This window comes from Macrotis lagotis, chromosome 1 (genome assembly GCF_037893015.1).
Source record: "Macrotis lagotis isolate mMagLag1 chromosome 1, bilby.v1.9.chrom.fasta, whole genome shotgun sequence".
Taxonomy (NCBI): domain Eukaryota; kingdom Metazoa; phylum Chordata; class Mammalia; order Peramelemorphia; family Peramelidae; genus Macrotis; species Macrotis lagotis.
The window spans coordinates 895,503,233-895,524,646 of record NC_133658.1 but is presented as its reverse complement, the minus strand read 5'-3'; the positions used below and the strand labels follow the sequence as shown (position 1 = coordinate 895,524,646).

Genomic DNA, 21,414 nt, shown 5'->3' with positions numbered 1-21,414 from the left:
TCGCTCCAACTATAAATCTGAAACCTGGTTCTGTCTGTGTGAATTTGCCTGGTCCCTCTCCACTCCGCCACCTAGCTGCCTCAATTCTAAAGTTCTTAAGAGAAACTGTAAGGGTGTCCTGGTATCTCTTCTTCTGATCCCCTTGTGTGCACTTGCCCTGTGTGAGTTTCTGACACAGATCAGACCTTATGGATGGGTAAAATGATCATAAAGCAATGATATATTTTTTTACAATTCTTCCCTCATTAAGCTCTTGTTAGATATCTTTAATGATATCTTCCATCTATAGAATTCCAGGTAAATCTTGTCTTTTTTATTTTAGAATTCAATTTTTATTTGATTACAATGAAACTCATAATCACTAATGTGTATAACAATAAAATACAAAATGTAATAAAGCATAATCATAAAAATAATGAATATAATAATAATACATTTATTTTTTTAAACAAAAAAATAAGAACATGACAATTCTTTTTTTTTTGCAAGGCAATGGGGTTAAGTGGCTTGCCCAAGACCACCCAGCTAGGTAATTATTAAGTGTCTGAGGTCACATTTGAACTCAGGTCTTCCTGACTCCAGGGTTGGTGCTCTATCCACTGCGCCACCTAGCTGCCCCAGAACATGACAATTTTAATGTAAACACTGAGCCTGCTTTTTCCTTTTTTCTTTTGAAAATTATTTATTTTATTTTATTTTTCTCCTGGTAACATGAAAAAATAGGTTTCAACATTAACTTTAAAATCTTGAGTTCCAAATTCTCTCCCTTCCTCCCACCCCACTCCCCCTCATTAAGAAAGTAAGTTATTTGATATAGGTTAAAAAATATGTATTCATGAAAAACATAACCACAACAGTCATGTTATAAAAGTAAACAGAACTTACCTTCCTCCCCCCAAAAGAGAAACATCAAGAAAAATAAAATTTAAAAAATATACTTCAATCTATATTCAGACACCATCAACTCTGTCTTTGGAATGTTTAGTATTCTTTATCATAAGTCCTTCAGAGATCTCTTGGGTCCTAACATTACTGAGAAAAGGTAAATCATTCAAAGCTGATCATCACCTCAACATTACTGCTCCTTTGTATATAGTACATATCCCTTTGCATCTGCTCATGTAAGTGTTTTTACTGAGAGCATCCTGTTCATCATTTCTTGTTACAGAGTAACAGTTCATCTTAAATATGTACCACAATTTGTTCAACAAGCCTTCAATCTTCAGCTCCCTGACACCAGAGAAGAATTGTTATAGATTATCTTATACATATAGGTCCCTTTTCTTCCTGTTTTTCTTCTCTTCTGGAATATAGACACTGCTAGGTCAAAGGGTAAGTATGATTTTATAGCTCTTTGGAAAGAGTTCCAAATTGCTCTACAGAAATGTGGAATCATTTCACAATTTCTCCAGCAATGCATTAATGTCTCATTTGCCCTACATTCCTTCCAATATTTGTCATTTTCTCTTTCTGTCCTTTAACTAATCCAGTAGCTATATGGTAGTACATTAGATCATTCCATCATGCATTTCTCCTATCAAAAGTGAGTTAAGATATTTTTTAAAATATGGCCATGAACAACATCAATAATCTCATCTGAAAATTGTTCCTATCTTTTGATCATTTATCAGTTGGGAAATGGCTCTTATTTTATACAAATTTGGCTCAGTTTTCTGTGTTTGAAAATTGAGCTTTCTATCAGAGAAACTTGTTAAAATATTTTTTCACACAATTATTAATATTTTATTTCTCTCATTTCCATTTATTCTATTTTCTTTCTCCTTTTACCTTGTCCCCCCCTCCCAAGTGTTTTGCATCTGACTATCCCATCTCACAATCTTCCCTTCTGTTACCAACCCCCTCTCCCTCCTATCTCATTCTTCTCATACTTTCCTCCAGGGTAAGATAGATTTCTACACCCAATATGTTATACCCTCTCTGAGCTAATTTTGATGAGAGTAAGGTGCATTCATTCCCCTTTACCTCTCCTTCCACTTCATAACAAAAGCTTTTTCTTGTCCCTTTTATGCAAAATGACATCCCATTCTATCTCTCCCTTTCCCTTCTCCCAGTACATTCTTCTTTTACCCACTAACTCCATCTTTTTAATATATTATTCTTTCAAATTCAACTCTTACTTGTGTCTTCTCTATATATGCTCTTACTTGCCTTAATAAATAAGAAAGTTTATATGAATTTTTAGTATGCAGCAGTTCAGAACCATTAAATCCTTATGGTTTGCCTTTCCTGTTTACCTTTTTATGCTTCACTTGAGTTAGATTTCTATGTAAACCATAGAGAATGAAACATTTTTTATTATTTTATTTTCAGCCTTAAATAATTAAGGTCAACAGATTGGAGGTTAGCAGAGAGTTTGGGACAGGATAAGTAGATGTGAGAATCAAAGATCAGTTCAAATGTATGTACAATGATCATTCCGGGTTATCAGCTTGGTGATTATTATAGCTGAAGGACTGTGATGTTGAAATCAGGAACTCGAGTCATTGGGGACCCGAGGACCCTGGATAATGCTAGGGAGATTGATGGGGAGGGGCTGATCCTACTCTCACCAGTTATATAATGTATGGAAACTAAAGTCTACCCCAAAATGGAAGCTGATGTTGCCCTTATGCTGGAAGGGACTCCAAGTCCCTGAGGGTAGTCAGTGGAAAACAGAGCTCTAGAAGCCTTGAATTGGTCTGCCTGGGGGCATTTGTCCTCTGAGAACCAGGCTGGCTAAATATGGAGAGACTCATCTCAAGGGAGCTAGCCACTGAGTGATGAATTCTTTGTTCCCTGGAAACTCATTAGTATTACAGTATAAGCCTGCTGAGTTTAAGGATAGGGTTCTCTGGACAAGGAAAACAAAATAAAAGAATTCAGCAAATAAGACTCACTAGAAGATAAAATGCCAGAAGAGAAGGGAATGCAGCGATCACTTGGACCCATTCTATTCAATACTCTTCTCCTCTTTCCCATGATCCTCTGGAGCCTCTTTTATCAGCTTAAAGGCTAAGAATTTGAAATTTGAAATCTGGCTTAACCGTTGGTATGTCTTCTGTTTTGTGCTTGTGGGCACAGTAGAACAAGGAAGGAAAAGGGAAAAGAGAAATGAGAAGGGAGACTCTTTTAGAGAGATAAAGTTCACACAGAAGCTGAACAACAACAAAAAAAAGTGCCTTTGGGAAAGGACCCTCAGAGCTCTTGGAGAAGGGAAAAATCCTCCCTCCCTCCCTCCCTTCCTCCCTGCCTTCCTCCCTTCCTTCCTCCTCCCTTTCTTCCTCCTCCCTCCCTCCCTCCCTCCCTCCCTCCCTCCCTTCCTTCCTTCCTTCCTTCCTTCCTTCCTTCCTTCCTTCCTTCCTTCCTTCCTTCCTTCCTTCCTTCCTTCCTTCCTTCCTTCCTTCCTTCCTTCCTTCCTCCCCCCTCCTCTGTCATAATTTCTTTTAATGATAGGATTGTTGAATATTAGAACTAGCTGGAGCTTTTGGGATTATCTAGCCAAATTCCCTTCACTGATTTTTGCTTGGTTTAAATTTTTCTAAAATTGACATTTACATTTTTATCTCGCTTTCATTTTCACTTTGGAAATGAAGACGGTATTTAAAAAAAGACGATGATATATGGCTTCCTAGCACTAAACCATTTTGGGGTTACAGTTTGGCAGAGTAATAGTTAATTTTATTTAATAAAGATTAATGGGAAAAATTTAGGCCAGCAAAAGCAGCTACATTAACCACGTCTGCTCTATCCACTGCACCACCCAGCTGCCCCAATACTAGGGAGCACAGTTAGGTGGCACAGCAACTGCTCTGGAATCAGGAGGACCCGAGTTCAAACCCTACCTCAGACACTTACTAGCTGAGTGACCTCGGGCAAGTCACTGCACCCCAATTTCCTTGCCAAAACCAAAACCTAAAACACCACCAAAAACAACCCCCGCCCCCCCCAACTCCAAAAGCAAAATGGGCAAACAGAAAACTCTGCCGGGGCTTCCCTGGTGTTGGCATTGCCAGGTGGAGGGTGCGGTCCGTCTTATTGCGCTTCGGGCACCGTTTGCTCTCCGGAGACTCTGGGGATTCTAGTTAAACTGGGTCACTTTCGGTCCCCCCAACCATCCTCCTCCTCCGTCCCCCCCCCGGGGGCCCTTAGCTGCAGCAGGGGCCTTGAACTTGCTCTCCTAGCTCAGGTTTCTCCCCGCCCCTCCCTCCCCCCTCCCTCCCCCCTCCCCGCCCCTCCCTCCCCCCTCCCCTCCCCTCCCTCCCCCCTCCCCGCTCCTCCCTCCCCGTGCGCGGCTGCAGCTCCTCCCCCCTCCCCGCAGGGAACCCTCGGGCCGGCAGCTCCGCCCCCTGCAGGCGAGCATCCTGATTGGCCGGCGCCTCATGCATATGCATGTCAGTGCTTGCGAAGGCTGAGCCCGCAGTGCCGCCCCCCCCAGATCCCCGCGCTGAGGCCCGAGCTCGGGGCGCCGCGGCCCGACATGAGCGCCCCGGACCTGGCCCGGGTGGGCGCCTGTGCCCTAAAGAGCGTGGCCACCGGGGAGGTGAGGAGAGGGGGAGGGGCGGCTCGGTGGGGGCCCCGCACCCCGGGGCGTGTCCCCTGGAGGCTGGGGTCCCCCCAGCGTGCCTAGGGGTGGGGGACCCGGGGGCGCATCCAGGAGGCAGCGGCCCAGCTGCGGTCAAATCTGTGTGTGTGTGTGTGTGTGTGTGTGTCTGTGTGTGTTTGTGTGTCTGTGTGTGTGTGTCTGTGTGTGTTTGTGTGTCTGTGTGTGTGTGTGTGTGCGCGCGTGTCTGTGTGTGTGTGTGTGTGTCTGTGTGTGTTTGTGTGTCTGTGTGTGTGTGTCTGTGTGTGTTTGTGTGTCTGTGTGTGTGTGTGTGTGTGTGTGTGTGCGCGCGCGTGTCTGTGTGTGTGTGTGTGTGTGTCTGTGTGTCTGTGTGTATCTGTGTCTGTGTGTGTGTAAAGCGAAGTCTTCATTGCATTCTGGGGGGGTTAGGGTTGGGAGGGAGAAGGGAGTTAGGCTTCCCGGGGGTGGGGTAGGGTTCCCATTGCACCCCTGCAGAGAGCCGGGAGCACCTTGTAACACACCCCGCCCCGCCTGGGCTGGTGCCTTCATCGCACATTTCAGAAAGGAGGGACCCCATTGCCCGCCTCTAGGGATCTTAGTTGGGCCAGAAGATGGGGTAGTTCATCACATTTCTCTGTGTGTGTGTGTGTGTGTGTGTGTGTGTGTGTGTGTGTGTGTGTACACACTCTCCCATTGCACACCTAGGGCTAGATGGGGAGAATCTGTAACATAGTCCAGAGTGGCGTGGGGTCCTGCACATTTTAGAGAAGGGGTCCCCATAGCACACCTCCAGAGGTGGGGTCCCACTCCAACCCCAGGAGCCCTCCTCAGAGAAGGGGTTCCACAAAGTAACCTTGATCTCACTTGTACACTTGAGGGGGTGGGGGAGATGGGGTCCTCTCTGTACTTCTAAGAGAGGAGGGCTCCCATGGCATGCCTCTGGGGATCTCAGTTGTACTCCTGGGGCAGGCAGGAGATGGGGTATTCTACGCGCATTTCTATGTATGTGTGGGAAGTCCCATAGCACACCTTTGGGGGGGATGGGGGCTACACCTATTCTAAAGGAACAGTCTGTTGCCCCTCCACCTTGGAGATACCTGCTGCTCTGTTGGGCTCAGGAAGTTTGCCCTTGGTCCAGGTGGTTCCTCACTAGCTCTGACCATCTTTGGGGGGTGCGGGTGGGCACAGACAGTGGAGCTGAGGAGCCTATGGCAGGAACGCACCTGCGTAGTCCTGGGACTGCGGCGCTTCGGCTGCATGGTGTGTCGATGGATCGCCCAGGATCTCAGCAGCATCAAGGACCTCCTGGATCAGCACCAGGTGCGCCTGGTGGGCATTGCCCCAGAGACTCTGGGCCTGCAGGAGTTTCAAGAGGGGAACTACTTTAAGGGAGGTGAGTGTACACAGGCAGTCACCACTGACGGATTCCAACCTAGGGCTGATCTTGACTTAGTCATTTATTAGTTGGGGGATCTCGGACAAGTCATTTCCCTATTTTGGGCCTTATTTCCATTCTCATTACCCCAACACCAGAGCAGCACAGTATTCGTTTAGAGGGGCAGGTAACTAGTGACTAGAGTGTAGACTTGGTGGCTCACATCCAAGAAAGAATCTTTTTTATTTATTTTTTATTTTTTTTTAATTTTTAAAGATTTTATTTGAGTTTTGAATTTTACAAATTTTCTCCTATTCTTATTCCCCTCCCCCCATGGACAGCAATCTGTCAGTCTTTATTCTGTTTCCATGTTGTACATTGATCCAAATTGAGTGTGATGAGAGAGAAATCATATCCTTAAGGAAGAAGCAAAAAGTATAAGAGATAACAAGATCAGATAATAAGATATCTGTTTTTTCCCCCTAAATTAAAGAGAATAGTCCTTGAACTTTGTTCAAACTCCACGGCTCTTCATCTGGATACAGATAGCACTCTCCATTACAGATAGCCCAAAATTGTCCCTGATTGTTGCGCTGATGGAATGAGCAAGTCCATCAGGGTTGACCATCACCCCCATGTTGCTGTTAGGGTGTACAGTGTTTTTCTGGTTCTTCTCATCTCACTCAGCATCAGTCCATGCAAATCCCTCCAGGCTTCCCTGAATTCCTGTCCCTCCTGGTTTCTAATAGAACAATAGTGTTCCATGACATACATATACTGGGAAAGAATCTTAATACAACATTTGTCTACCTAAAATCTAGATCTGGAATAAATAATATCACCACCAATGATTATGATCATAACAATAGCATTTATATAAAGCTTTAAAGATTTAAAATATTTTTTTCAATTGGTTTTCACCTGGGAAGTAGGTGGATGATAATGGGAATACTAAGTTCCCTCCAAGGGATAGCAGAGAGGATTAAATGACATATGTATGTAAAGTATTTCACATACCTTAAAGCACCACATAAACATGAGCCATTATTAATAACAGTAACAGGAAATTCTTTGACTCTGGTTGGACTAAATGGTTTCTAAGTCTAAGAAACAAGTGCCTAAGAAATAAGTCAGTTCCCACAGTCACACAACTCATCAATGTCTGAGATGGGATTGGAATCAATATCTTTCTGACTAGCTACCTCCACCCAAACAGGTAGAAAGAATCTGAAATCTGATGTTTAGTCCCTTGTCTCCAGGGCTAATAAAGTCAATGAGAGAAAGTCTTGGATTTTGGAAATGACTCCCCAATCTGGCCAAAATATTTAAACATTTCTGTAGACTTTATGTTTAAAAGATTGTTATAGAGGGGCAGCTAGGTGGCGCAATGGATAGAGTACTGGCCCTGGAGTCAGGAGGACCTGAGTTCAAATCCAATTTCAGACACTTATGACCTAGCTGTGTGACCTTGGGCAAGTCACTTGACTCCATTGCCTTGAAAAGAAAAATTGTTTATAGCAATTATGCATCCAGAATTGCTGGGTCAAAAGTTGTCTGATTCATTTGTGGGTGAATAAGCTGACCTCTCTAAAACCTCATGCTCTTTCTCTGCATAACCCATGCTGTGACTGGGGTGGAGGTGGGGCTCAACCCTGTGGGGTTTTTTTGTTTGTTTTTTGAAGTGTTAGCAATAACTGTCACTTTAACACTATAATTTTTGGAAGCAGTCCATCTCCCCTTCCCACCACCCTCACCATTGAACAACTATAGCTTCTGTATTTGAAAAGGTATCATTATAATTGCTAAAATTTTGTAAGGGTTTTAAGGTTTGCAAAATACTTTAACATACTCATTAAAGCATCTTTGAGGTTCTACCTCCCACTCTTTAGATTGACCAAGATGATCAAAGAAAAGAGTGGCATAAACTGGAGGGGCTCTACCTAGACAAACAGGTACACTTCAAATATTTTTGGTGGAGCTATGAATTGGTCTGATTATTCTGGAAAGTATTTTGGAACTATTCTCCCGAAGTCACTAAATGCTGACTTTGATTCTGACTCAGCTATACCACTCCTAGGCTTATACCCTCAAGAAATTAAAGCAGGGGGCTGCTAGGTGGTGCAGTAGATAGAGCGCCGGCCCTGGAGTCAGGAGGACCTGAGTTCAAATGTGACCTCAGACACTTAATAATTACCTAGCTGTGTGGCCTTGGGAAAGTCACTTAACCCTGTTTGCCTTGCAAAAACCTAAGGGAAAAAAAAAGAAATTAAAGCAGGAGAAAAAGGATCTATATGTAAAAAAAAAATCTAGAGTACAAAAATAATTTCTTGGTAACAAAAAATTGGAAGTTAAAGATATGTCCTCATATTGGGAAATGGTAAACAAATTGTGGTATATGAATAAAATATTTTTATTTAGAATCTTATTTTTCAATGTAACAGTTTTTACCATCTATTTTTAAAAATTTTGAGTGCCAAATTCCCTTCCGCACTCCTTCTCTGAGACAGTAAGCAATTTGATAGGTTTTACTTGTGCAAACACTTAAAACATTTCCATATTAGTATGTTGTGAAAGAAAACCCAGACCAGAAAAAATAAGAATTAAGAAAGTAAAAAAATAAAAGAGTATGCTTTGATTTTCATTTAGACTCCCTTGGTTCTTTCTCTGGAGGTTCTTTCTCTTTTCATATGAGTCTTTTGGATTGTCTTGGATCATGGTACTTCTGAGAGTAGCCAAGTCATTCCCAGTTGATCATCATATAATGTTGCTATTACTATGTACAGTATCCTACTGGTTCTGCTCATTTCCTTTTGTATCAGTTCATGTAAGTCTTTCCACTTTAATGGGATATTATCATTCCAGAAGAAATGCTAAAAAGGATAATTTCAGAGGAAGTTGGGAAAACTTTTATGAAGAGTGACTTAGCTGGATACTAGGAGAAAACAATATAATAGAGAAGAATTATTTTGAAAGACTTTAGAATTCTAATCTATGCAATGCTAAACCAGAGTTTATGAATGAAGATGATAATAATAATAACATAAAATAATAATGATAGTAAATAAGAAAAGAATAAAAATAACATAAAAATGAAGATTAAAAGAATACTACTCATCTAACAGAGAGATGATAAACTTAAAATATAGACAGCAATATACACCTTCAGACATGGCTAGTGGGTAGCCTATAGAGATTTGTATTGGGGAATTTCTTTTTTTTACAATTTGCCTAATAAGTGGGGAGGGGTATAATGGGAGGGATCAATTAATTTTTTAAATTAAAAATTGTATTTATTTTTCCAACTATATGCAATGGTAGTTTTCAACAATCATTTTTTGTAAGCCTTTTTGAGTTTACATTTTTCTTCCTTTCTTCCCTCCCCTCTGACGGAAATCAATCTAATATAAGCTATACATGTCTAACCATGCTAAACATAGATACATATTAATCATGTTGTGAAAAAAAGTCAAATTCAAATGGAAAAACAAAACAAAAAAATTGAAGGTAGTAAGCATTGGTTTATATTTAAACTCCATAGTTCCTTTTCTGTATATGGATGATCTTTTTCATCACAAGTCTTCTATAATTGTCTTTGATGTATAAGTCCATCATAGTTCATCATCACCTAATGTTACTGTTAGGGTGTATAATATCCTGGTTCTACTCACTTCCTCTGCATCAGTTCATTCAAGTCTTCCCAGGCTATTCTGAAGTCTTTTCCCTCATGATTTCTTATAGAACAATAGTGTTCCATCACATTCATATACCACAGTTTATTCAGCCGTTCTCCAATTGATGAATATTCCCCCAGTGTCTAATTATTTGCCACTACAGAAAGAGATGTTTTAAATATTTTTATACATGTGAATTTTTTAATCTTTTTTTGTGATCTCTTTGGGATACTGATGTAGTAGTGGTATTGCTGGATCAAAGGGTATATGCACAGTTTTATTGTCCTTTGGGTGTAATTCCAAATTGCTCTCTAGAAAGGTTGGAGCAGTTCACAACTTCACCAATAATGCATAAATGGGACCAATTAATTTTTTTGTGAGATTATTTTTTAAAAATATATTTTATTTTTTTAATTTAGTCAGTGGGGTAATTATTTAGTCAGTGGGGTAATTGCTAGGTAATTATTAAGAGTTTGAGGTCAGATTTGAACTCAGGTCCTCCCGACTCCTGGGCCAGTGTTCTATCCACTGCACCACCTAGCTGTCCCTAAAATATTTTTTATTAATTTTATTATTGTTGTTGTTATTTATTATTATTATTATTATTATTATTATTTAAGTCAGTGTGGTTAAAGTGACTTCCAAGGCCACACAGCTAGGCAATTATTAAGTATCTGAGGCCATATTTGAACTCAGGTCCTCCTCTCCAGGGCCAGCACTATATCCACTACACCACCTAGCTGTCCCAACCAATTAATTTTTAAAAGAATTTTGCCACTTAAAGATTTTTTAAACATTAAAAAATTAAATAAAAAATGCCTCATGTATGTTATTTAATAATTATCTGTTATTCAGTAACTCTGAAAAGTAAATATTATCATTCCAAACTTACAGATGAGAAAACTGAGGCTAACAGGTAGATTGATTGTTCAGAGTGACACAATTAGCCTCTGAGGCAGGATTCAAATGGAAGTCTTCCTGACTCGGAGCCCAACCTTTATTTGCTATGTTACTAGTCGCTTTTTGTCCTCTAAATTTCAGCTCTCAGGAGACAGGCATGTTTCTTTATGTATTTCCCAGGATTGTTACTAATTTGTCGGTGACGGGATCTTTGGCTTCCTTTGGTTAGCGGTCTCCATCTTCATGTGATCCTCATTCACTGTCCTGTCAGTTCTTGTTTTTCTATAACACTGTATCCATTCATACAAATCTTCCCAAATTTCCCTCACTCTCTCCTTTTTCCACCTGTTTTTCAGAGCTTTATCTCGATGAAAGTAAGCAGAGCTACAAGGAACTGGGATTTAAGAGGTGGGTGTGATGCAGAAGCCATGTGAGGGACTGGTAATCTCAGAGCAAGACAGATTAGAAGGAGGCAAAGAGTCCTAGATGTGGGTTGGGGAGTGGGGAGCAGGCTACTTCCCTGCTCAGCATTCCATACCCACTCAGTCTTCCCTTGATCAGATGTAAGCTCAAAATACTCTTGGCCAGGGAAACCTTAGCCACCCATTGGCCTGCTGCCTGGGTCCTCCAGTCTTTACCCTCTCTTATTCCTCTATGGCTCGCCTGCTAACCCTAAAATGCAGATTTGACCAAGCTCCCCACTCTCCACTCATTTTTGAAATTGTGAAATGTCTCCCTTTGCCTCTGATTTAAAATAAAAAAAACTATTGAGAGCTTAATGTTCAAAGCTTTCTATAGTCCACTTCCTTATTTTCTCTCAAGGATGGTTCTCATAAACATTAGCTTTTAATGACTATGTCAGAGGCATCTGATGATGGTACAGAGAATTCAGAGTTCTGGACCTGGAGTCAAGCTGACTTGAATTCAAATCTGGCTGCGGACACTGTGTGATCCTTGGCAAGTCATTGATTGTCTTTGATTGCCTCAAATGTAAAATGAGAATAAAGATAGCCCTCCTTTGAAGGGTTGTTGTAAGGATCAATATTATCAATGCGATAATATTTATAAAGCTACTTAACCCAGTCTTTCTTCTCTTCTCCCTCTTTTTCCCTTTCCTTCATTCTCCCCTTCTTTTTCCCCTCCTTCCTCTACCCTTCTTCCTTCCCTCCTCCAACTCTCTCCCTCTTACTGTTCCTTTCCCCCTCTCCCTTACCTTTCTCCTTTTCCTTTCCCTCTTCCCTTCTTCTTCTCCCCTTTTCTCTCTCCTTCTTCCTCTTCTCCTCCACCTCCTCACAGGTACAACAGTCTGAGCATCATTCCTGCTGCTATAGGGAAACCAGTCCGGGATGTTGCTGCCAAGGTCAGTGAATGAGGTTATCTAAGACTCAGCTATCCCTTGTTTTCCTGGGGTTGGCAGCAGCAGTACTGCTGTAACCTGGACTCTGCTTCTTCCACATAGGCAAAGGCAGTTGGCATCCGAGGAAACTTGTCTGGTGACCTGCTGCAGAGTGGAGGGATGATAATTGTTAACAAAGGTCAGTGATTGGGTAGGAGAGTTACAGGGTTGTGGCATCATCTTTCAATCAGGAAGCTTGGGTAGGGTCAGACCCAGTCACATGTTCTGCCCTGCAGCAAATTGGGGTCCAGAATGAGCCCCGACAGAGTCAGCTCACATCTTGGCCTAATGAATAGATGGTTAGTTTTGAAGTCAGGAAGATCTGGTTTCAAATCCTGCTTCTGACATTGATTAACTGTGTGACCTTGGACAAGTCACTTAACTTTATATCAGTTTCATTATAAACATGAGAAATAATGTCTAGAAGACTGATTTCACAGTAAAATGTTTTGCAAACCACAGAACATTAAAATAATAACTACAAGGTGTATTGTGTATTTGGTCTTATTTGACTCTTACAGAGCCTCTAGTGGGTAGGTGGGTGCCCTCATCATCCCCATTTTACAGAGGAGTAAACAGGATCGGTGATTTGTCCATTGTCACAAAGCTAGTAAGGATACAAGGCAGATTTCCAACTGTCTGACTTCTTTCTGGCATCCTGATGAGAATAATGATATAATATCTTGTCTCAATATTTTTGTTCATTTATAAAAAACAGTTCTTTATATGCCTGTGCAATAGTCTGTTGAACATTAACTATAGTGAATAATAGCAGGAGAGTAACTTTGGTTAGGTCCACCCTGTCTGAGTTGGAGTCAGGACGCCCTGGATTTGAATTTCCCCCTCATCCTTAGGAGGCTCAGACTCAAGTATCTGAACAGTAACGAAGCTCTTAGCTTATTTCTGCCCCCGGCCCACCTGGTCAGGTCTCTTTCTCATCATGGGTCACATTAGGATGTTTAAGGTCCTGATATCCTTGGGAGGGGCCTGGGGCTAGCTCTCTGCCGGACTCTCCTCTGGAGAGGGACATCATTACTCCCCATGGGGAGGGAAAGTCTATCCCTGAATGGAGTCGACTTGCCTCCTGTCTTGGGCCTTATGGGAGTCCTGAGTGTTGCCATTCTGCTTTCCCACAGGTGGTGACAAGGTGCTGTTGCATTTTATTCAGAGTTCACCTGGGGATTATGTTCCTTTGGAAACCGTCCTCCAGACCTTGGGCATCTCTGCAAATGTTGGTTCCAGTGAGAAGCCTCAGGTGAGTCGCTATTAGAGACAGGGAAGGGCAGGGCTCACTAGGGCCTCCCTGCTGGGGCCTGCCCTCCTGCTCCAGCATGCTGGGACTGTGGGAAGCTGACGCCTGGGCTGAAGCATTTCTACAGCCCCTACTCTGTATCAGTCTTGGTGTTGCCTGCTGAATTGTTCAGAAATCCCCAGTGGAGAACGGGAGGCAGAGGCTTTAAGTTCTGTAAGTATGGGGAGGGATCAGGTCCTTGGCCCTGGGACCCTGGCCTCTGAGGCCTGCTTCTCCAACCTCAGAATAGTATTAATAATAATAATAATATTAATATTAATAATAATAATAACTCATCCTTACAGAGCACATTTGAACAGTTGCAAATCACATAATCGACTTGGAGGAATTAGATTTCTACGATGTCAGTCAACAAGAAAGTATTAATTGCCTACTGCCTAATTGCATGTTCTAAGTACTGGCAATACAAAGAAAAGTCCTTGCTCTCAAAGAGCTAAAGGGAGGGGCAACTTGCAAACAGCGATGTGCAATCAGAATGGAGATAATTAGCACATTGTACCAACACTGGGGTGGGCACAGCATCAAAAGTGGAAACTTGCCCTCAGGGAGCTTACATTTTTACCTCCATAGTAGTTGGTGCAGTGTATATAGAGCCAGGCCTGTAGTTGAGAGGGCCTGAGTTCAAATTTGGCCTCAGATACTAACTAATCATATGACCACTGGCAAGTCACCTCACCATGTTTTTTTTTTAAAGAAAGATTTTATTTATTTTGAGTTTCACAATTTTCCCCCTATTCTTGCTTCCCTCCCTCCACTACCCCACAGAAGGCACTCTATTAGTCTTTACATTGGTTCCATGTTATACAATGATCTCAGTTGAATGTGATGAGAGAGAAATCATATCCTTAAGGAAGAAAAATAAAGTATGAGAGATAGCAAAATTACATAATAATGCTTTTTTTTCCCTAATTTGACAGTAATAGTCTTTGGTCTTTGTTCAAACTCCACAGTTCTTTCTCTGGATACAGATGGTTTTCTCTATTGCAGAGAGCCCCAAATTGTCCCTAATTGTTGCACTGATGGAATGAGTGAGTCCATCAAGGGTGATCATCACCCCCACATTGCTGTTAGGGTGTACGATGTTTTTCTGGTTCCACTCATCTCGCTCAGTTCATGCAAATCCCTCCAGGCTTCCCTGAATTCCCATCCCTCCTGGTTTCTAATAGAACAATAGTGTTCCATGACATACATATACTACAGTTTGTTAAGTCATTCCCCAATTGAAGGACATTCATTTAATTTCCAATTTTTTGCCACCACAAACAGGGCTGCTATGAATATTTTTGTACAAATGATGTTTTTACCTTTTTTTTTAATCATCTCTTCAGGGTGCCCAGTGGTAGTATTGCTAGGTCAAAGGGTATGCACATTTTTGTTGCCCTTTGGATATAATCCCAAATTGCTCTCCAGAAAGTTCACTTCACCATGTTGATCTCAGTTTCCTCATTTGTAAAATTAGGAAATGGCAAACCACTCCAGTATCTCTGCCAGTGTCTGATGCAGGATTCAAGCTCAGCTCTTCTTGACCCCGGACCTAGTGCTTGATCTGCTCTCTCGCACTCTGATGCTCAGAGAGTCTCCCATGGTCACACAGCTAACTGATGGTAGTATTCCAACTCAGGTCCAAAGTTCTATACACTTGCCCCTTCATCAGAGAGTGAGAGCGAGAGAGAGCACTGACACTGCCTTGTAGCTGGAGAACCAAGGCAGAATTAGAGTGTGGTACCTGTGTTCTCTGCTGCCCCCAGAAGGAGGGGGATGAATCTGTGAGACTGGAATTGTGGGAAGAGAAAGACCTGGGGGGCAGCTAGTCCTTGGAGTCAGGAGGACCTGAATCCAAATGTGGCCTCAGACATTTAATTATTACTTAGCTGTGTGACCTTAGGCAAGTCACTTAACTCCATTGCCTTGCCCCCCCCCAAAAGAGAGAGAGAGAGAGAGAGAGAGAGAGAGAGAGAGAGAGAGAGAAAGACTTTGACTAAGTCACCTAACTTCTCTGAGGTCAGGATGCATCAGAGTAAAAGAGGATAATGCCTAACCCAGTTTCCCTTTCAGGGAACAAAATCGCTAAATATATCTGTCCTTTTATAAGTGTCTCCATAGTCCATCCTGTCATCATTTTTTGTGTTGACATCTGATATCATTGGAAGTGAAGCTAGAGCCTCTTTACCTTAAAGCCTTAGGGATGGGACTCTTCCCCTGGGGTCTACCAACCCCCTCCTCTAAGAATTGAGGGGTAGATTCCAGATGGTCCATGAACTTGTATGGTCTCTTTATTTCTGAATTGTTGACTTTTTTACAGTGCTTTACGGGGCCACGAGGTGGCGCCATATTGCATAGGGCATCAGCTCTGAAGTCAGGGAGATTCCTTATTCTGACTTCAGATATGGTCTCAGGCACTAACTAGCTTTTGTGAGCTAGTGACCCTGAGCAGGCTACTTCACCCTGCAGGCCTCAGTTTCCTGTTCTATAAAGTGACCAAGAGAAGGAAATGACAACTCCTATGGTGTCTCAGCCAAGAAACCCCCAAGAATTGAACACTAATGAAAAAACAACTGAAAACAACATAATACTCTGTATTTATTTTAGCTATTGAAAAACCTGATTCTGAAAAAGGTTCCCTAAGCATCTCCAGGTTGCCAGAGGACACAGGAAGGTTAAAAACTCCAGTCTTAGAGAGTTTCCTAGACTATTACCCAGGGTGCCACAGTCAGTATGAGTCAGAGGTAAAACTTGAACCCAGATCTCCTTCATTCCAAGGGTGGTGTTTTATCTATCACAACATCTCACTCTTGATGTCATTATTTTATATGTGATATATGAGAAATTTTCATGATTCTAGCAGTTAGGTGCCAGAGTGGGTGGAGCACTGGGCTTGGAGTCAGGAAGATCTGAGTTCAAATTGTTTCTTTACCTGTGTGACCCTGGGCAAGTCCCTCAGCCTCTGTGTATCTCAGTTTCCTTAAATGTAAAATGGAGATAATAGGAACACCTCCCTTCCAGGGTTGTTATGAGGATCACAGGAGATGCTTAGCACAGATCCTGGGACATAGTAGGTGATTGTTTCCCCTCTTCCTAACCCCTTACAGGTTTTCCCCCTAGCTGCTAGTGCCTACCATCTCCCCAACAATAACTTTTTCCTACTTAGGTTCTGCTTCTTCATGTATATGTGGTCTCTCTCATTAGAATATAAACTTCTTTAGAGTTTATATTCTATGCATTCTATGCATCCCCTCTGGTGACTAGGATAGTGTTTCTACATGATAGGCTACACCTGTCCTGTCCTTATGCATTTCAGAGTGGAGCACAGCTTTTCTCCTACAGCCCAATCCTCCCAGCATCCCCTTGTTCATCTCTTTCTCTCTTTCAGTGCAATGAGGATGTGTGCACAAGATGACGGGCACAAGACCCTGAAACATCCCCCTGCCAGACTCCTGTAGACTGTCTCCTCCTCCATCCCCCCAGAGGGTCAAAGTGAAGAGTCCCTTCCCAGGAGGCTGGGGTTGAGCCCAGATCTGCCTGAGTCCCTTCAATGCTATTCATTAAACTTGGATTATCAGATAAAATCTTTGATGGAGTTGAATCTTTGTGTTGGGAAGCCAGCACCTCCCCCTGAGCTTGACCCTTGATTTGTTCCCTTCTGCCAAATGACCCTTGAGGCATTAACACTGCCCAGAAGGAGACCTTTGGACATTGGCTCCCCCTTAATGAAGGAGCTTTCAGGAGAGGATGGTCTGGGATTCTTTTGGGAGTGGTGGGTCAAGGAGGGGCTTGTAGTTTTGGAGTTCTGGGATTCTGTAATTCCAGCCATCTCTAAATGGAATGGGACAAAAAGGGGGGCCTGCTCATTGGAGGCCATGTGCTTATTTATAGGAGGCATCACAATGTGGTGATAGGGTGCTGGGTTTAGAGTTGCAAAGTCTTGGGTTCAAATTAATCTCTGAGGTTCCTTAAGGTGCCTATTTCACAGGGTTATTGTGAGAAAAGTGTTTGTTTAACAACAATAATAGCTAGCAATAAATACTGTTTTATAAATTGCTCATTTTGGCCTCCTAAGATGCCTCAGAAATAGAATGCTATCATTTGGTGATGGTGTTCAGGCATTTCAGTGGTGTCTGACTCTTTATGACCCCATTTGAGGTTTTGTTGATAAAGATATTGAAGGATTATGCCATTTCCTTCTCTTGTAGATTAAAGCAAACAGGTTAAGTGACTTATCTAGTGACACCCAGTTAAGAAGTGTCTGAGGTCAGATTTGAACTTAGGTCTTCCTGATTCAAGGCCTGGCACTCTTATCTACTGTGCTACTTAGTTGCCTTAAAGCAAACTATATACAGAATAAATAAAAAATGATTAACAGAACATCAGCACTTCCATGAATAGGACTTATGGTTTCCCATAGAAAGTGGGATTTTATTTGGGACTTAAACTTTTTGAAAATCTTAAAGGACTAAAAATAAGGAAGGTATTAATAATAGTAGCAGCAGCAGCAGTAATAGTAGCATAGAGCACTGGCCCTGGAGTCAAGAAGACCCCTGTTCAAATATGAGCTCAGACAGTTGATACTAGCTGTGTGACCTTGGACAAGTCACTTAACCCTGATTGCTTCACATCCAGGGCCATCTCCGGTTGTCTTGATCCTTATCTAGACCCAGAAGACTCTGGGGGAGAAAGTGAGACTGGTGACTTAACCCAGAACCCCCTCCCTCAAATCCAATTCATGTGTATGTCATGGCATCAGCTCCCTGATGTCAAGGTCTTCAAGAATGAAGGACAAACAACAATTGTAGTAGTAGTAGTTACAGTAGCAGTAGTAATAGTAACAGTATTAACAGTAACAGTAGCAATAGCAGTAGTAGTCATGGCAGTGGAAGCAGTATATTTTTTATTACAAATACTTAAATTAGTATTTCAAAGGCAAACAATCATGCTGATACACTTATCAAAATAGTAACCAAAATATTAACCTCTGATGTATCCTCAGCCTCTCATTTGATAGAAGAAGAGATGGGGTCTAGAGAGGTCCCAAATGACACAAGTGACTTAGAACCCGGCTGCAACCAGCCCTGGTCACTTCTCTGAGATAGCATGGCCAGGAGTGTAGTGGGCTCAACTGGGAAGCCAAAAAGGTAATAATTCATGGCTCTGACATATCCTCTCTTTATGATCTTTAGCTTCATCATCTAGAAATAAGAAGGCTAGACTTCTGGTCTCTAAGGTCCCTTCTGGCTCAACCTTCCATGGTCTTTTTACCTGTAATGATGCTTGGTGCTCTTTCCTCCCCAGGGATGTACTGGGGTTCAGCTGAACTAAGTTCAACTGACAAAGTGCTTTGCAGACTTGAAGATATGTTATTTATGTTGGCTATTGGGTTTTTAGTCCTGTTCCTCTTCCCAAATTAGGTATTTGTATCTTTACCTTGTAATATAGTGGAATATTATATATATCATATAAATACTTTTTATTAAGGTTTGCATCTTTACCCTAAACTCTCATGAACCTGCTTCCTTTTTCCTTAGAAAACACAATAAAATGAGTGAGCTCTGTACTTGCATTTGGAAGAAGTAGAAAGCAGACTGGACAAGGAGTGTTTGATTTCTATAGCTTGATCAATTTAGAGCAGATCTCAGAGATCATCTAATCCAATCGCATTTTATGTATATGTGTGTGCGTGTGTGCGTGCGTGTGTGTGTGTGTGTGTGTGTGTGTGTGTGTGTATGTGTGTGTGTGTGTGTAAAAGTTGAGGTCCAAGGAGGAAAAGTAACTTACTCTCTCTGCTGTATCTTTTTCCAAGGCCTGCCCACTCACTAAAGTATACCCCAAGTTTCTGTCCTGGACCTATCTTGTCTTTTCCTTTTCTATTTCTAAACTATCTCATCAATTCCAAAGATCATCTCTAAGCAAATAATCTCCCATTTATCTAGAGCTGCCCTCTTGAGCTCCAGTCTCCCATAACTGCTCACTGGATACCTCAAACGGTATTTCCCAAAGTCACCTCAACTCAATATATTCAAGGTTGAACTCATCATCTTCCCATCCACCCACCCCTTATTAATTTCCCTATTCCAGTCAAGGGTGTGTGGCACCATCCTCCCAGTTACCCAAGCTCACAACAAGCTGCCATCTTCAGCTTCTTACTTTCATGCTCCACCAAATCCAATGTTGTTTACAACATTTCTCACATGCACCCTCTTCTCTCCACTAGCACACCAGTCATCCCAGGCCTTTATCATCTCAAGGTCATCTTACATCTTTCTGTAAGAGGTCTTTCCTGGAGTACCCTTCCCCTTGTCCCCTATTGCCAGTGCTTCCCCTCTAAGATTACCTACTATCTGCATTGGATGTATTGTGAATGTTCGTAATTATTTGCATATTCACCCCCCCCCCCCATTAGAATGTTTCTTAAGGGCAAGTTTCATGTTTTTACCTTTCTCATAGTGATACATTTTTGTTGATTTGCTCCTATTTCTTACCCCTGAGACTTTCCTTAAGGCTAAATGTGCCTGTTTTCTTCAAGTGATCTTTATACGAGGTGGCTTCAAGATCTCATTCTAAATTACTCTCTTCTGGACATTCTCTAAATTATCAGTATCCTTAAACCATCGTGCCCAGTAATGAACACTTTAACCCAGATGTGGTCTGACAAAGTCAGAGTACCAAAGGGCCATCACTTCCTTATTCCTAGAAGCTATTTCTTTCATACTGCAAGCCCAAGACTATTAGTTTTCTTAGCTGTCCTATCACACTTTTTTTTTTTTGCAAGGCAATGGGGTTAAGTGGCTTGCTCAAGGCCACACAGCTAGGTAATTATTAAGTGTCTGAGACCGGATTTGAACCCAGGTAGTCCTGACTCCAGGGCCCCTGCTTTATCTACTGTACCACCTAGCCACCCCGACACTAACTTTTTTTGAGCTTGAAGTCTACTAAAACTGTGAGAGCATTTCATGAATGTTATCTAATCATAGCCTTCCCCATTCTTTACTATTAGAGTAGGCTATTATTTTTCATTATTATTATTATTATTATCATTATTACTGAAGTGCAAGTCTCTTTTAGTTTTCTTTGTTGGTTTTCAGCTCAACTAATTACTAGCTATGTAACCAGAGGCAAGTCTCAGTTGCCTCAACTATAAAATGGAGCCAATACCCACCCCAGGTGTTCACATGGACTATTTGTGCCCAACTTGTGGTGGAGCAATATGAGTTCGTATTGGGCTGATCAGCCACTGATCAGACACATGGTCATTTATCTTAAACATTGTAATGTAATTTTGGTCTTCTTCAATAGCAAAGGAAAAGAATCAACCAGTTGGACAGTTGGACAATTTCTCATTTTCCATTTTCCATCATCTTGACTTCTCTCTACTTCCAGTCCCATCCCCCTCACATTGATTATAACTGTTATTTTCCTTTTTACTATTACTATTTACTATTTATTTATTTACTACTATTTATTATTACTAGTATTATTTTTCATTAATATTATTACTGAAGTGCAATTCTCTTTAGTTTTCTTTTTTAAAACAGAGAAATATGGAAAGGTAATCTCTGAGTCTTCGTCTTTTCCAGGAAGGACCCTGGAATACTAATAATAGTCACAGGAATAGAAATATCATACAGAGGATTCAAGTAATAGTTGAGATTTCCAAACTTTTTGCTTGAAGTATTTGTGGCTATTTATCTCACTAACTTAAGTATCCAATTAAAATAGTTATAGTCAAGCATTTCTTCTTAGTAACTTTAAAACTCCACTCAAATACTTGGCCTTTTTAAAATTTAAGTTGCTAGCTTCAGCCATAAACACGTCCTCATCCAGCTTGCTACCAACCTCTAGTAATTTCACCAGTTTCCTTCACCCAAAAATCTACACCAGCAAATTGCTTAACTGTTCCTTTTTTAATTACTTTGCCTTTTCACTGCAACTATTTTCTCTTGACCCTTCTAGAATCTACTTTACCAGATTCAATTCCCTAATCCTTTTACAGTTTCTACCTTCCCAGTTTCTACTCCCTAATCCTCCATCTCCCATCCTTTTATTTTCTTCTTAATTTTCCTTTATCCTACTTTGCCTGTTTTTGTCTTACTCTTTATTTAGAATAATATTAATCGTTTTTTTTTTTCAGGGCAACTAGGTGGTGCAGTAGATTTAGCATTGACCTTGGAGTCAGGAGAACTGGAATTAATCCAGCTTTAGACACTA

The 21,414-nt window shown here is 41.5% G+C and overlaps 1 protein-coding gene across 2 annotated transcripts; it reads left to right on the top strand.

The window, feature by feature from the left end:
* Positions 1-4,431: 4,431 nt before the first annotated feature.
* PRXL2B (peroxiredoxin like 2B) lies at positions 4,432-17,166 on the top strand. 2 transcript variants are annotated; one of them, XM_074218683.1, is made up of 7 exons: positions 4,432-4,540; positions 5,750-5,954; positions 10,864-10,915; positions 11,804-11,867; positions 11,967-12,042; positions 13,072-13,158; positions 16,586-17,166. In XM_074218683.1, the coding sequence occupies exons 1-6, from the start codon at positions 4,478-4,480 to the stop codon at positions 13,146-13,148; spliced, it is 537 nt and encodes a 178-aa protein (XP_074074784.1). In that variant the 5' UTR covers positions 4,432-4,477; the 3' UTR covers positions 13,149-13,158; positions 16,586-17,166. The 2 variants fall into 2 exon arrangements, with proteins under 2 accessions (XP_074074784.1, XP_074074783.1); XM_074218682.1 differs by having other exon boundaries at positions 4,433-4,540; positions 13,040-13,158; positions 16,586-17,136.
* Positions 17,167-21,414: the final 4,248 nt, after the last annotated feature.

Excerpts from the sequence above, each read along its gene's own strand:
- PRXL2B (XM_074218682.1), top strand. The coding sequence starts at position 4,478 with ATGAGCGCCCCGGACCTGGCCCGGGTGGGCGCCTGTGCCCTAAAGAGC. Across the intron at positions 11,868-11,966 it reads TCCGGGATGTTGCTGCCAAG|GCAAAGGCAGTTGGCATCCG; the intron begins GTCAGTGAATGA and ends TCTTCCACATAG. Across the intron at positions 13,159-16,585 it reads GTTCCAGTGAGAAGCCTCAG|TGCAATGAGGATGTGTGCAC; the intron begins GTGAGTCGCTAT and ends TCTCTCTTTCAG.